Source organism: Aedes aegypti, chromosome 2, assembly GCF_002204515.2.
Source record: "Aedes aegypti strain LVP_AGWG chromosome 2, AaegL5.0 Primary Assembly, whole genome shotgun sequence".
Lineage (NCBI taxonomy): Eukaryota > Metazoa > Arthropoda > Insecta > Diptera > Culicidae > Aedes > Aedes aegypti.
Window position 1 is genome coordinate 238,531,278 of NC_035108.1, and position 15,705 is coordinate 238,546,982.

General features: G+C 37.3%; 1 protein-coding gene across 2 annotated transcripts in view; it reads left to right on the plus strand.

The window, feature by feature from the left end:
* The window catches only part of LOC5564197 (multiple epidermal growth factor-like domains protein 8), a 42,879-nt gene continuing 27,174 nt past the window's right edge, over nt 1–15,705 (plus strand). Inside the window, exons 1-3 of one of the 2 annotated variants that reach the window (XM_021844538.1) lie at nt 1–390; nt 12,559–13,115; nt 13,186–13,419. In XM_021844538.1, coding sequence (XP_021700230.1) covers nt 12,627–13,115; nt 13,186–13,419 — 723 coding nt within the window. In that variant the 5' untranslated portion in view covers nt 1–390; nt 12,559–12,626. The remainder of the gene's footprint in view (nt 391–12,558; nt 13,116–13,185; nt 13,420–15,705) is intronic. The other variant, XM_001648489.2, reaches the window with a different exon arrangement.

The following is a 15,705-nucleotide window of genomic DNA, read 5'->3' on the forward strand; positions in this document are numbered from 1 at the left end:
ATGACAGTGCGTGAAAACTCCCACCAGGAGAAAATTTCAGTCTTGCGAATTGTTTTCCCCGAATTCTGTGCAATAAACATATCAAATAACTTTTCGATCGAATTTTCCGACGTGAAAAGTGAAAAGGCATCGATCGCGGGTGTTGGTGAAAGTGTAAATCGAATTATTTTGCCGTAAAAAGGCACGCATTTGTTGGCGCAGCGATCCGAAAATTAGGCATCACGAAACGACCCCCTCCGAGAAAGCTTCGAACGGGAGATGAAAAATTCTGAACTCCTGTGGGAGTTGAAGCATAAATAGTGCTAATATTTAGTGAATTCTGATAATTTGTTGGTGTAATCAGTAGAACAACATGTATATGTTAGCTAACTAAATGGCGAAGTAGAAAAGGTGAGATTTTATTGAGTTTTTTTTTTTGGCTGGAGGAAGTCAATGTTTACTCTCATCAGAGGTTCCCAACGTTTTACATAATATTATTACAAAGTCAAATTAGATTTTTCATGTGCCATATAATAATGCAGGGCTAGTAGCGAGTCACTATTTTAAACGTAATCGCTATGAAGTCTTTTGTTTTTCGAAAGCATTTAATCTAATATCACTTTTTACAGGTATAAGTCACTATTGTGAGCAAAAAATCTTGGAAGATATAAACATGTCTGTCGCAATGGCAGACTTGTGCCCCTACTCACGATGATATCAAAGGCACAAGGCGAAGGTTTTAAGTTGTTTGTATTTGGAACAAAACAACAAACAACGAACAAAACCTTTTAAAAAACTCATCCTAATCTTTTTTTTTTATTTATGATGTATGCAAAATTGTTAAACAGTCCTAAAGCACATCAGTTTTGTTCAAAATTTCTCAAAATCTTCAACGACAGCTGTATTATAGATTTGAACAAAACGTAAAGAATCTTAATATGATGTTCGTCATTTTGAATGAAAATGTGAATATTCAATAAAGTCGTACTGTATTTTTTTTTTCAATACTTCGAATATACTTACTAGGCCGAATGGACCTCTCTCAAATAAACTTTCTTCTCCCCATGGTACGCATTTAAACATCTTTCAAACAATGTATTTCATAATTTTATTCCAGCTATTCTTCAGATTTTCGTTTCCAAAGAAGTCTCGTGTAACTTTTCTACTGCCCTTCGGTTTACACATGAGTATGGGCGCGTCCTGCCAACTCGGTCGAGCCAGATTTTTCTTTACTTCTGAAAATCCTCCTGAGATTCTTCTGGAACCCTTCATCAATTCTTCCGTAAATTTATCTGGAATTATCCCAAAAATCTCTGAAGTTCTTCCGGTAATCCTCATAGAATCCTTTATATGAAATCCTTCTGAAATTTGCCAGGAAATCCCTCTGTAGTTCATACACTTATCTCGAGGTGCTCCGTCCAAAAATCCTTTTAGGATTATTCCGGAAATACTTCTGGAATTCCTCTTGCAATTTCTTTATGATACTACAGAAAATCTTTCAGAGGATCTTCCAAGAATCCCTGTGAGATTCTTCCGAAAAATTCTTCTGGGATTCTTCCAGAAATCTCTCGGAAATTCATCTTTGTTTTTTTTTCGGGAATCCTTCTGAAACTACCGTCGTTGGGGGTGAGAATAGGTCAAAAAAGGCTACGTGCGAATTATTTATTTAATAACTATCGCAATTTAACTCCAATAGACTTCAAATTTGGTGTGTATGTACTTTGATGAGACATTAACTGTATAAAAAATTAAAGAAAAATACCCTGGCCACGATCACAGGGTTTGACGGTACCAAAGTAGAAGGTGCACCATAATAATATTCGTCTGTGAAACATATCACCTTCCCAATACTTTGGCACACCTCTAACGGTTCATGATTTATCATGAAACGGCTGCATTCAGGCGGAGGATCTGTTAATATGTTTCGGCATATTATCAGGTCCTCTTCGAACGGAGGGACCGCCAGGGCTCATTAGTTACTTATAAACCAGTGCTGGTTGTTGATGCTTCAGTTCGTTTACCACGAGCTGTAGCATCCTTTGTACTAATCAGTAATGGTTGTTAAGTTTCGAAACTAACGTGTGATCAATCGTTTTATAATGCAACATAAGAATGGGTGTTTGGTGGAACTGCGCGTAACACTCGTTGTTATTAAATTTAGTGATTGTGAGGGTGCTAATAGTGATTTTATAATAAAATCTATGGTGATGAAAATTTGAAAATGAAATTGAAAGCGATTCTGATAGTTTTGTTAAAAATATAATAATAATGATGTGAACTCTACTAATTTAATAATGGCCATAATACATTGTGCAATCATTTCTCTGAATATAAACTTTATTGCCTAGTTCTTCAAACGTGCATGATAAAAGTGGTAATAATGACAGCTAGTTCAGAAGAATGGATCGAAGTGATTTTTTTTTACTGAAACTTTCTTGATCATAGTGCTAAATCGTAGTTTGAAAAGTAATGACTCTACAGCAACAAAAATAATGATACATTTAAATTGAATATCTTTTAATTTTCTAGTAGTGCTAACAGATGGTAAATGGTAATAACAATGAATTTATATGAAAATGATGTGATGTGAAAAGTGATATAATGGAAAGTATATCTGAAGTGTATTACGATAGTTGATGAGTGATAATCGGTGATATACGTGATAGTGTCGGAAATAAAAATGACGATAGTGAGTGACGAAATGAAATGGGGAATGAGGACATTTTAATAAAACTATTTCGTTCTTCACTTTAACCACTCTAGTAGCATTTCAGGCCTTATCATAGTTTGATAGTAGTCTGAACTACTAGACTGCAAAACTACGGTAAGGGCTGATTGCTGCTAGGGTACACAGTGACCATTTGAGCAACATTGCTTAGGAACGTCTGTGTGATGAACGCAATAGAGGCTTATAAAAGCAAATGCTGGGAAGGAGCGTAGGGCAGATTAAGAGTGCCAGTACTACCCCTATCGCAACCGACAAATAAAAAAAAAAATTAAAGAAAAATAGTAATTTACTACGGCACTACAAGTGAAAAATGACCCAATCTCATCCCATAGAGGGGGTGACATTGGGTCACGATAATTGAAATGACTTGTTTTTAAGAATATGGTTGCAAAACCATTCACGGCAGAAAAATGTTGATGAAATAAGATGCAAGCAAGACGAAAAGACATATCAGACTTTTACAAGTATGATAAATCCACTTAAAAGTACGATTATACCAAAAAATTGAAGAGCTATGAGAATAAAATGTAAACTCAGCATTTATCGTCAAGTTTACATAAATTTTCTTGTTTTTTTTCAAATTGTCTTCGAAGTCTCATCCACATTGCGATAAATCCTATTGAGTTTCCGCAAAGGTGTACTGATATAGTGATTATTTTAAACCTTCGCAAATAGTTTAATTTCGGTGCGACATTCCACGATCAACAGATTTCAGGTAGTTGTTGACATCATAATCCCGGTATTTCAGCGATCCAACTTATTTGATATTAAAATACTAATAAAAAATTAAATATAATAAAAAATCATATGGTAAAATTTTACGATGTTGCTGCACACGAAAAAAAAGTTGCTAGATCGTAGCATTGTTATTCAATGCACGGATTCCTCAAGTAGACTTGTTTGATGTTTCAGACATGCTGTATTTATAATGAGTAAACACATCTTAATGATGAAAGAGTACACACGGTACCGTAAAACGACAAAAATGTAGACTTGTGATTTTATTCACAATCGTTCTTGTATGACCCAATCTCACCCCCATTTTCAATGTTTTAGACACCTCACCGAAAAAAAAATATTTTGTTTTTGTGGAAAAATCAAATAGATTCCGGATAAAACGAGTGAAGTGTATTGAAAAGACTTTCAGCCTTCTACTATTACAACAATAGAGGTCAAAGTACATGCGTGATACTTTGCACAGAAGAAATTTAATGTTGTAAATTTTCATTAGTTTCAACATACAAGTTTGTTGATATGTTAAACAAAAACTCCGACGTGTGTAGATGGGCTACATCGCGCCCGAAACCGGTCGACAAAAGGTAATTTTTTTAAACTTTTTTGACGATTGTAAGAACGATAAGTGTTATGTCTTGTCTCGCGTCGCGTCTTGTATGTGTCGTTTAGTTCTTACGTTAGCACACACCACAAAATGAGTAAAAACTACTACCGTGACCTGCTCTAATTCCGTGTGTTGCCTAATACCGTGTATTTGGGAATTATGAGGATTTCTAGCATATTATATTATTTATTTTTCTAAATGATTGTCACAAACGTTAGCACATTAAGTAGTATTTAGAAAGCCATGACAAACTTGAACTAAAGTTGCACACGCAAGGAAACAAAAATAATGTTAGAATGTAATCGCCTGGTACCAACACACGGTATTAGGGCACGGTTGTTTATGTGTTCCAAACACCGTGTTTCAGTTATAATTCCAAAATGGCGAAGTGAAACATATATTTTATTTCCCGAATCAATCATGCAAACCTCAATACGTTGTTTGATACAAAATTTTTATTTTTGATGCGCTTCGTTCGTTCAATTGAGAGATGTTTCAAAATGTGACCCGGCAGTCGGGGTCAGATGCACGGTATTTGGAACACTGGTATGTATAACAACATCAACTGTAACTATGGTTAAAATTTTCAAAATGGTCCAAATCATATTTTTTATGCAAAGTATATAAAACGGTCTACTATATAAAACATGAAAGACTTGAAAATAATCATACGTTATTTTTATATGATCGATTGAAACTTGAGTTTTTTTAACCTCACGGTAATAGAGCATGTCACGGTATTTCAAAAAATGTTTATTGTGATTAATTATGTATAATAATATGTTCTCTAACATATAAATTGTTAATTTTAGTAATATTAGCGTTATTAGCTGAAATATTTCATAGATCATATTTTTCCGTTTTGACTCAATCTCACCCCCTAGACCCATCGACGGTACTATAGTTATCTCTCTGATCCTCTGTGATTCTTCTGAAAATCTTACTCCTTTTGGATTATCTTGGAAATTCCTCTTGGATTTTTATGGAAATCCTTCCGGGTTTTTTTTCGTAAAATTTGCACCTAATGCTTGGTCGTTCAAAGGAACATTTCTGGCTACAAGTGAAACTTCATGGCTGCTTAAGATGAAACATCTCGGAATTCGAAGATGGCTGGCACAATGGCCGACTTGTGCCCCTACTCACGTTTTCAAAGGCACTAAACTAGAGAAATAGTTGGCAAACCTTTCTGATATTCTTATTCTAAGCTTTCAGCTAGTGCACAAAGCCAAAATAAAAAGTGCACTGTTGTTGGATGCTTTTTTGCGAGATTTGTGCCTTTGAAGTTTTAGTGCAATCTTAGAAGTTGATTCCAAACTGTTTCACCTTAAAGCTGGCAGATTTCCTGAGTAGAGGCTCTCCCATTCAATTCCATTGACGATGGCAGCCCAAACGCTGCTCGTTAACGTATTTCCAGAAAGATTTTGGCTTTAATTTGAATTCACGTTGGTATCGCATAAAACATTGACGACTTACGCATCGATATTCATGGTTGAGCCTCACGTAATGGCATCTTAGAGAGGGTGTTCGAAATTTAGTATACTTGCGGAGAGCTGCTCTTTTATTTGACTTCATTTTTCGCAGTTCTGCAGTCTGCCAAGGAAGTCGCAAAACTTGATGCACTCTTTTTGGGACGTGCCTGTCAGTGACGTATGCCAAGACATGTGAAAAGGTTAAAGCAGCAGTATCAACTTCGTTACGATCCAAAACATTATCCCAGTCAATGCTGCTCAACACTTCCGCAATACTATGGCCTTCTGGAAATCATAAGATACTTGCTGGATGATCGACGCAATTCACGAGGAGGGTTTTATCGACGGAAATAATCAATGGAGGGTGATGAGGGACATCCTTAACTAGTGGGCATGTGGTTACCGAGTAAAGGGTGCTTCATCCTGGGTACTGACGAAGCAAAAGTGAATAAATTGGTAAAATAATTATTGGAGTAAAAATCAATTAAATTCATGGATACTATTTTGCAGGATTTTCTGAAGAAATTGTGTAGAGATCGGAGGAATTACTTTAATATTTTTGTATCGTTTGCTGGTGTGAAACCTTGCATTCTTAGATTATTTTACGGGTTCCGGTGAAATCTCAATAGCTGAAAAGTTTGGTGATATAAATTAACATAGTACGGTAATTTTTAACAGTTTTCGACTAAATTTTTAAAACAAGTCTGTCATTCAGAATTACTATATTTTAATTTGCCGAATTTCTACGGCAGAATTCACCGTAATGCGTAAATGCGTTTAGTCTGTAAATGATGCAGCCTTCACTAGAGAAGGAAACGACTGTAGGAATAACTCTTGCATGAAATGCTGGAGAAATTCTTATAGAAATGTCTGGAGTAACTTCATTAGGAATCCCTCATGTAATTTGTTGAGAGCATCCTGGAAATGTTGTAAATAATTCTGACGTATTATTTTAAGCAAATCCTGGGAGAAACTGTAGATGAGTTCTCGACAACGTCATTATAAAAATGGCTGGAACAATAGCTGAAAAAATCGGCATTGGAACTCCTTGAAAAACAGAGCCGTAGCGTGGTCTCATGGCGCACATGGCGAACCACCCTTTGAGTGCCCCTTGTTCGAAGCTCAATTTTTTGGCATTTTAACGTGAAACATTTCGCAAAAAACTTTAAGGATTCCTCTTGAAAGTCTAGGGTGACTCCTGTAAAAAATATCGATAGAAATTCTCAAAAAGTTATTCAAGTAATACTTACAAATAATATTCATTGAATTATTGGCAATGACATACCAGTTGTTTCAAATATCTTTTAAAGGCAAAATGTATGATAGCCCGGAAAATTTAAAGTTTCAAGAACCTAAAGATGTTTTGGATAAATTTATAATAAAATAAAAAAAAATTAAGAAATAAAATTTCTGTTTGTATGACCAGCGATAGATTCTAAGAAACCACTGGCTAACTGCTTATAATTTGAGTGAAATGCATCAACATTGGCGACGTACTACGGTGAAGGAATTTATTGAGAATTTCTTTGACTATAAAAACGCCTATTATAACGGAATCGAACAGAAATTGGAAAGAATAAATTGGCCATCCGTTTTGAACAATCAGGGAGATTTAGAGTATGCAGTTACGGGTTTTTATTCAATTTTGTCGGAAATTATTCAGATGGAAGTTCCACTCTTGCGAAGACGTCGTAGGAATGGTTCAAAAAATCCTGTTTGGATTAATAAGCAAATAAAAAATTTGAAAAATCGTGAGCGAAAGGCTTATTAAATTTACAGGCAACAAAAAACTTAAGAAAGTTTAGAAAATTATTTGTATATTGTCAACCAACTTAATCCAGCCATATTCACTGCACTTGAAGAGTACAACACAAAAATTGAAAATGACTTTAAATCTTGCCCTAGGAATTTCTTCAATTATGCTAAAACTAAGATGAAGTCTCTTAACTTTCCATCTAAAATGGCATTGGATAATAAAGCAGCAGATAATCCAGATGACATTTGCAATCTTTTTTCTACTTTTTTCCAAGAGACTTATACAAACTTTTCGGATATTTTTCGTGATTTTGATTATTTTTCTAGTTTTCCTGATTTTAAAAGCGATATCGGTGTTAGTCAAATACTGGCACAGGACATTTTAACAGGATTGAAGAATTTAGATTCCACCAAAGAATCAGGTCCTAACGGAATCCCACCTGTTTTACTGAAAAACTTAGCCAATGAATTTACAGCACCATTATTTTGGCTGTTCAACATGTCACTTGAAAAGGGCAGATTTCCAAAAGAATGAAACCATTTACCCATTTACAAGTCTGGTAAAAAATCTGGTATTTGAAATTATCGTGGAATAGCTATTATTTCATCCATTCCAAAACAATTTGAATCAATTATAAATAAAAATGTATTTAGTCAAATAAAACATAGAATAACGAATGCACAACATGGTTTCTTTAAAGGTCGTTCTACTACAAGCCTTTTGGAATTTGTAAAGTACACTTTAAATGCAATGGATAGAGGTAACCACGGACAGATTAGATATTCCTATGTTGATTTTCAAGTTAAATAAAATGGGAATTGCAATGAGACTCCTCAACTGGATTGAATCGTATTTAACAGATCGCCAACAAATAGTAAGATTTGAGAGAAAACTGTCTAAATCTGTTCATGTTACAGCAGGAGTTCCCCAAGGTTCACATTTGGGTCCATTGTTGTTCATATTGTTTGTTAATGATAGTTCATATGTGATTAAACATGTTAAAATTCTTATTTATGCTGACGATATGAAACTTGTTATGGAAATCAATAGTAAAAAAGACAGCGACATATATCTTAATGAAATAAGTTTATTTGATAAATGGTGTAGTAAAAGCTTACTTGAATTAAACGTCAAAAAATGTAATCTAATCACATACACCCGATTCTGTTTTTGCACGGATTTTTTTTACACGGCCGTGCAAAAAAAGTTTCCATACATTTTTTTCCGCCAAAACCTTATTTTTGCATGAAACGTCGAGAAATGGTGTTACTTTTTTTGCACGGTTTTTGAAATTTTGAACTGAAAACTTTTTTTGCACGGTACACATCCTGTTCGAGAACTAGCAGAATCAGAACCAGGTTCGGGAGCGAAAATGAAACACGTCTTTACTACTGAAAGGCTACACGCCAAGAGAGCGAAATTTTATTCAAATTTAGAAACATAGGAAAAAACAGATTGCTGCGATCGTTTACCATGGCAACGCCTGGCCAACGTCTGCGCAGCTATGTTGCTCCTCGCAACCCAGTGGAAATGAAACGTTGATGTTGCACATAATTGTGCTTCCTCCAACACTCCTCCTCAACATCAACTGTCTCCGTATTCTCGCAATCATAAAATACGTCTTCCGATGCGTCATCGTACTGACCATCAGAGATCGAATCGAATTCGTCACCACCGCTCGCAGGCTTTTTCTTCACGGTAGTAGTTCCTTCCTTTTGAATCTTGCTTCCTCGATACTTCCTTTTTTGAATCACCTCTGAGCCGACAACACCGACCATCATGGCACTCTCTTTGAAAACGTTCAAAGTATACAATCCTCCAACATTATCAGCAATCGCAATAGTTTCATCTCTTAACACTAGCTGACATTGCTTCTCGTCGAATTCAGCTTTTACCTTCTTCGCCGCTAGTTTTGAAACGGAAACCAGGTTCTCCTTCAGCGCAGGGGCATACAAAACGTCCGTCAACGTAACCGAAACTTTTTGATTTTGACCGACTACGCAGTCAATCGTACAGTCGCCAATCCCACCGGTACGTATCTTTCTCCCACTCGCGGTCGAAATAACCGGGCACACACTAGTGTCCAACTTCGAAAACGCTTTACGGTTGTTAGCCATGTGCGACGTCGCGCCGGAGTCAACCACCCACGTGTTCGCGTCACGCGCACCACTGCTAACCATAAAGGTGAACGAATAGTTTTCACTTTCGCGCACTATCTTAGCTTCATCTGTCTTCTTTTCCTTTATCTCACCTCTTTCTTCCAGGAACGCCTTGCAGTTTCGCTTCATGTGACCTTCCTGCCCACAAAAGAAGCAAACTACATCCTTCCGACGCGTGGTTCCACTGGTCCGCAACACCTGCTCGTCCAAACTACTCCTTCGATTCCCTTGCTTATCCGCTTCATCTATCAGCTTCACCTTGACCAAATCGAGAGTCAGCTCCTCCTCGTTCCGGGCCTCCAAAGCAGTAGTCAGCGGATTGAACGAATCCGGCAAGCCACGCAAAATTAACGCCACTTTGAGACACTCTCTCATTTCGAAGCCAGAATTTTCGAGTCGAACGTACAACTTTTCGATGCCAGCCAGATATGCCTCCATGTCGTCACCGCACTGGTAATTCTGGTTCGTAATTTGCTTCAGCAACGTTACCTTCTGTCCCAACGACGCCTTCTGATGGTGGTCCTTCAATGCCGACCACGTGTCCCTTGCCGTCGTTTTCCCTCGAATAAGCCCGTACTGGCTCTCGTCCACCGTCAGCTGGATCGTGGCCAACGCTCTTTCATCTCCTTCGCGCCACGCATCCGTCACCGGGTCGGGTGGAGTACCGGGGTCAACATACTTCCACATTTGCTCGCGTCGTAGCAGTGCTTGCATCGAGAAACACCACGCCTCGTAGTTCGTGTTGGTCAGCTTCACGATTCGTGCCCACTCCATCTTCAGACAGCTTCCGGAAAACAGGGAACTTCTCACCTGAGCTATATTTTCTGGAACGCGGGTCACGTTTGCTGGGCCGATAACCTGTTCGAGAACTAGCAGAGTCAGAACCAGGTTCGGGAGCGAAAATGAAACACGTCTTTACTACTGAAAGGCTACACGCCAAGAGAGCGAAATTTTATTCAAATTTAGAAACATAGGAAAAAACTGATTGCTGCGATCGTTTACCATGGCAACGCCTGGCCAACGTCTGCGCAGCTATGTTGCTCCTCGCAACCCAGTGGAAATGAAACGTTGATGTTGCACATAATTGTGCTTCCTCCAACACATCCCCCGTGCAAAAACAGAATCGGGTGTACAGCAGAAAACGTAATACACCACAGATTACCGGGTACCCCCGTTGGTTTGACCACATTTAATCTGAACACTTTTTAATTTGTACCCCGCTAATTTGCACGTCGTTCAAATTAAAAATAATTCAAACGTCATTTAGCTCATGGAACGGAGTAAAGTAAAATGGAACGCTGTGGAACGGAACGCAGAATCAAAACAAAACAGTTAAAGAGGTAACCAGAAACACGATTCTAGGGTGACTAGATGTTCAAATTAAAAATGAACCCCGATGGTTTGCATGAGGTACCGTTCAAATTAGCGGGGGTGCACGGTACTGTCTTTTTAGAATATCAAGACGTTCAAGGGTGTGATAAGATTAGAGATTTAGGTGTTATATTAGATTATAAACTTACATTTACTGACCATTATATGTCCATAAAGCAACCAATATGTTAAGCTTTATAAGGCGTTTTAGCTCATATTGTCGGGGTCCATATACGATTAAAACCTTGTACATTGCTTTTGTGAGATCAGTTTTAGAATATTGTAGTATTGTGTGGTCCCCACATATGAAAACACATTACGATAGAATCGAATCAGTACAAACGCAATTTCTCTTATATGTCTTACGCAAATTAGGCTGGACAACGTTTCCGCTGCCATCATATGAGGCTCGATGCATGCTTATTGACATACACACTTTAAAGGAGCGTCACGAATTTGCCATTATTTCATTTGTCAATGATATAGTATCGCATCGTATTGATTCCACCAATCTCTTATCTAGTTTGAATTTCTACACGCCCGCCAGACAGTTGAGGAATCGGAATTTGTTCGCATCAAACAATCATCGAACCAACTATGCCAAATTCGGCCCAATAAATCAAATGATTTCTCTTTATAATCAGCATTACACAGAAATTGATTTGACCATGTCGCGAACAAAGCTTAGACAATATTTTAATTCCCTGAGATATAATACACCATAGCATTAAGCAAACATGCAGTCTACAATTGATTGACGAAATAAATAAATAAATAAAGATCGGCGACGCACAGTGGTCCAGGTATGGCGAATCATGGCAAAAATCACGCATTCTGTGGAAATTATGTTCTGTGATAATACTAGCAATGTTTCTGTAGAATCGTACTGTTTCAACAATCAGTTCTACGTAGTAGAGTTCAGTAGAATCTACGCATTCGATTTGTGAATGTTTTAGAGATCCTATTTTTCTTTAATAATTGCAACATACCACCGGCACCGTGTATAAGCTAGTAAACCCTTGTGGATTTTCTTGAAGTAAAGCCTCGTGGGTTTTCTTGAAAAAACTCCTTAAAAATTTGAGAAATTTGTTGAACAATAACTGGGAACGGGATAATTAATCCCTTGTAAAGTTATTTTAGTAATTTCTGTAGAAAATACTAATGGTTGTAGTGTTGAAAAATTTGTTGTACAAAATTCTGACAAATTTCTCAATTTCTTGAGAAATCGCTGGAAAAATCTGGACGATTTTTTGAAGAAAAATTTGGGGAAATCCCTAGAAGTATTGTTAGATAGATCATTAGAAGAGTTCTTGAGAAGTAACCTCTAGAAAAATCACTAGAAGAATTCTTTAATTATTTCCTTGGGAAAACCGTCACCTCACGTAACAATCTCTGAAGGCTTCTCTGAAGCCTCTATAATTTTACACCAGGATTCGTCCACGAGAAGAAAAAAGGAACCTGCCATTAAAAATAGATACTTTTTAGAAACTTGCACTACAATAGAGATCAAATCTCTAAAAATGACTCGCTATCTACTACTGTCATTACCAAAACTGGAAAAATAGTTTTCAGTTTATCGTCAATCGTTTGTGAACCTCTGACATGGATAAGGACGGTAAATTGTACGTGAACTCATTCATGAGACATCCACAATATTTTTCCACAATTTCCTGCCCTTTAGTGTGATCAGATCTTCAGTAACTAGCTCGTAATTATAATCTGCTCGTTCAATTTTCATGACATTTTTTCTCCACCAGGTGTAGCTCAGCGGTAGTATCATGCAAGACATGAATAGTCTCTCTGTGTAGTGGAACGAACGCTCAATATGGATTGGAGTAGTGAAACGTTGTTGGATGCATTATCGTCGCCGCCATCCAAAGAGCATCGCACAGAGGCGATACAATTATTGTCGTTACATAAACAGCAGCAGTTCCACCGACATAATTTCGGCGCTCAGAAGATGTTGTTTCTGTTGCTGCTGCTTTGCAGTTTACCACTGGTCACGGTTGAACTGGCGCTGACAAAAAGCTCCCAACACCAATCGTGCGACAAAACCAGACGAGTATTCACCGAACCGTACGGCGAGATTAGCGATGGACCCTCCGGATATAATTACACACAAGATTCGCACTGCGAGTGGTTGATACGGGCCCAGAACGATAGTCAGTTCATTACGCTAACGTTTCGCAGCATGGGAACCGAGTGTTCGTACGACTACATCTTCATATACGATGGCGATTCGTTTCGGTCTCCGCTACTGGGGAGTTTTAGCGGGAAAACGGAACCGCAACGAGTATTGGCTGCATCCGGAAGCGTAAATATTCTTTCAATTAACTAATAGGAACCTTAATTCATATTCACATTTTTTTTTTTCAAATTTCTAGATGCTTGTGCTTCTCTACAGCGACACAAACTACGTACTGGAGGGATTCAAGGCGGAATTTTCCGTGACGAACTGTCCAAACAACTGCACAAATCATGGCAAGTGCATTGACCATTCGTGTGTATGCGAGTACAATTGGATCGGGTTGGACTGCAGTCTGGATGCATGCCCGGATGGATGCGGACAGGACGAAGGAAGAGGGCAGTGCTCGAATGGGAAGTGTGTCTGCTCAAGTGTAAGTACAAATGTTCAGGGTTCCTTTAATAGATAAATTCTTCACAACTTTCGGCGAAGACATTGACTTATATTCATAGGTAGTAGTTTCTTGTTATAAATGCCTCTGGAATAACACCAACTCTTATTTCAACGAGTGTTACACTACACTATAGTAGTACCTAATTGCTAATTAAATACAGTTAGTGTATTATTTTTTTGCGATTTGCACAGAATCCTGTACATGATTTTATCGCACAGCTTGACTTGACTTCCATAAGATCTTCATCAGAATTCTGCATAATTATCGCCAAGACACCAATCCAGAAAATAGTACTTACAAAATCTTGGGCAGATTTTTCATATAATGATATAATCCAAGGTTAACTACGGAACAAATTCTAACTGAAAGTGTCATAGAATCTAGGACAGTATTCTCACAGATTTCAGAACGGGATTTTAAAATGAATCGCAGTTTCTTTTAGACTCCTAGTTTCCGCAGTTTCTTTTGGACTCCTAGTCTCAATTCTTCCAGGACTAGTAGTAACTCTTTTTATAAACTTAGTCACTATTTTAATGAAAGTCCCTGTTTTGAAAATGGAAGTTTCTTTTTGTGAGGTGCCTGAGAATTATTCGAGACTATTCTATAAGTTCTTTATGTATTCCTTTCAGGAACTCTCCAATGCTTTGTTCAGCGATTTATCCAGGAATACCACTGGAAATTTCTCTGAAGATTCCTACAGCAATTATTCCACCATATTGTACTGAAATTTCTCAGGGAATTTATACCAGATGCTTGGATGAATTCATACAGAATTTTGTCCAGAAAGTCCCTCAGCAGTCGAACGTTACTGTCAGATATTGGAGGTAACGGATGTTCAATAAAAAATGAGAATTTTTTCAGTCATAGTAAAAAAATCGACCGATTCAGTATTTTTTATTAAAAACATGTTTATTCTTAAGAAAAAAGAGTCAATGAATATAGGAGAAGGGGCCCAGATCGTCCATCTTCTGGATACAATTCCGGATCTCGTATCCTCGTGGTCAACTGCTTCGTATCTTTGGTCCGCCAATTATTTTTGTACACTTATGGCACCGACGGAGCCGAAAAAAATCCTCAATGGGACGGCACTGGGGCAAGTTGGTCGGGTTCCTTTTTTCGACACGTACGGCGCTTCATAAAATCATACAACACGCTCGCGAGCGAAAAGCAACATGCCATCCATTTTAGGGAGTCCAGAGACCAATTCTTTTAGTAAAAAAACGCTCTTTACTTTAATTGTAGTAAGGTATTGAAATCATTCTCATTTTTTACTGATTTTCTTCAGAGATTCCAATTGTCACTCTAGGACATCTTCCGAATATTCTTACAGAAATTGTTTCTCGAAGATCCACTAGGAAATCCAACAAAATAATTTGAGGACTTCCTACGGTGATTTTCAGAAATTTTCATGTCCTAGGAATTCTTCAAGAATACTTCAATGGATTATACCACGAAATAAATAATGAATTCCTCCAAGGGTTAGCATTAGCATTGAGCATTTCGCACAAGATGCAGAGAACGCTACGACCTCTCATAGGTGTTTCGGGATGTTATGAAATGTCACAGGGGTTTTTCACAAAATCTTTCAAAATATCTTCAATGAATGCCGAAATAAATTCGACCAAGGATTCCTCAAAACATTTCTTTTCACGATTTTCCTACATATAGGGATTTCTTCAGAGTTTCATCCAAGGATTACTTTTACACTTTATTCCAAAGGTTTTTCGAAAAATTTCACAGGTAAATTGTTCATGGATTCTTCAAAAGTCCATTTAGGCAATTCGGGCTTTCACACCAGAAAATGCTACAGTAATTGTTCCAGTTATTCCTCAGTTCAGCTATTTTGCGGAGATAAACTTGCATACGACAGAAAATCCTTAAATAAAAAAAATTTCAGAAAAATTAAAGTTTTTGCTTGGGTATGTCAAATTGAATTGATCTTTGATGATGGATCTACCTACACGTTCTCACGGTGAGAGCCCGATTACGATTGAAGCTTTTACCAACTCAAGTTTGTTTTCACAGCTCTGTTATTATTTTCGATTATTGTAGAATATAAAAAATAGAGATAGGTATTATAATAATTTTTCAAAAACATTATTTTTTATAAACTTATTAATTCTATAATACTTAACCGCGCCTTTAGATGGGGTACCTTTTGAAATGTTGTGTATTTTTTCTTAGTTCGGAAATCAAAATGATTTTATTTTTGACTTAAAACTTGGACTTAAACATCCATCTTAAGAAAGTTCTATACGACTTTTG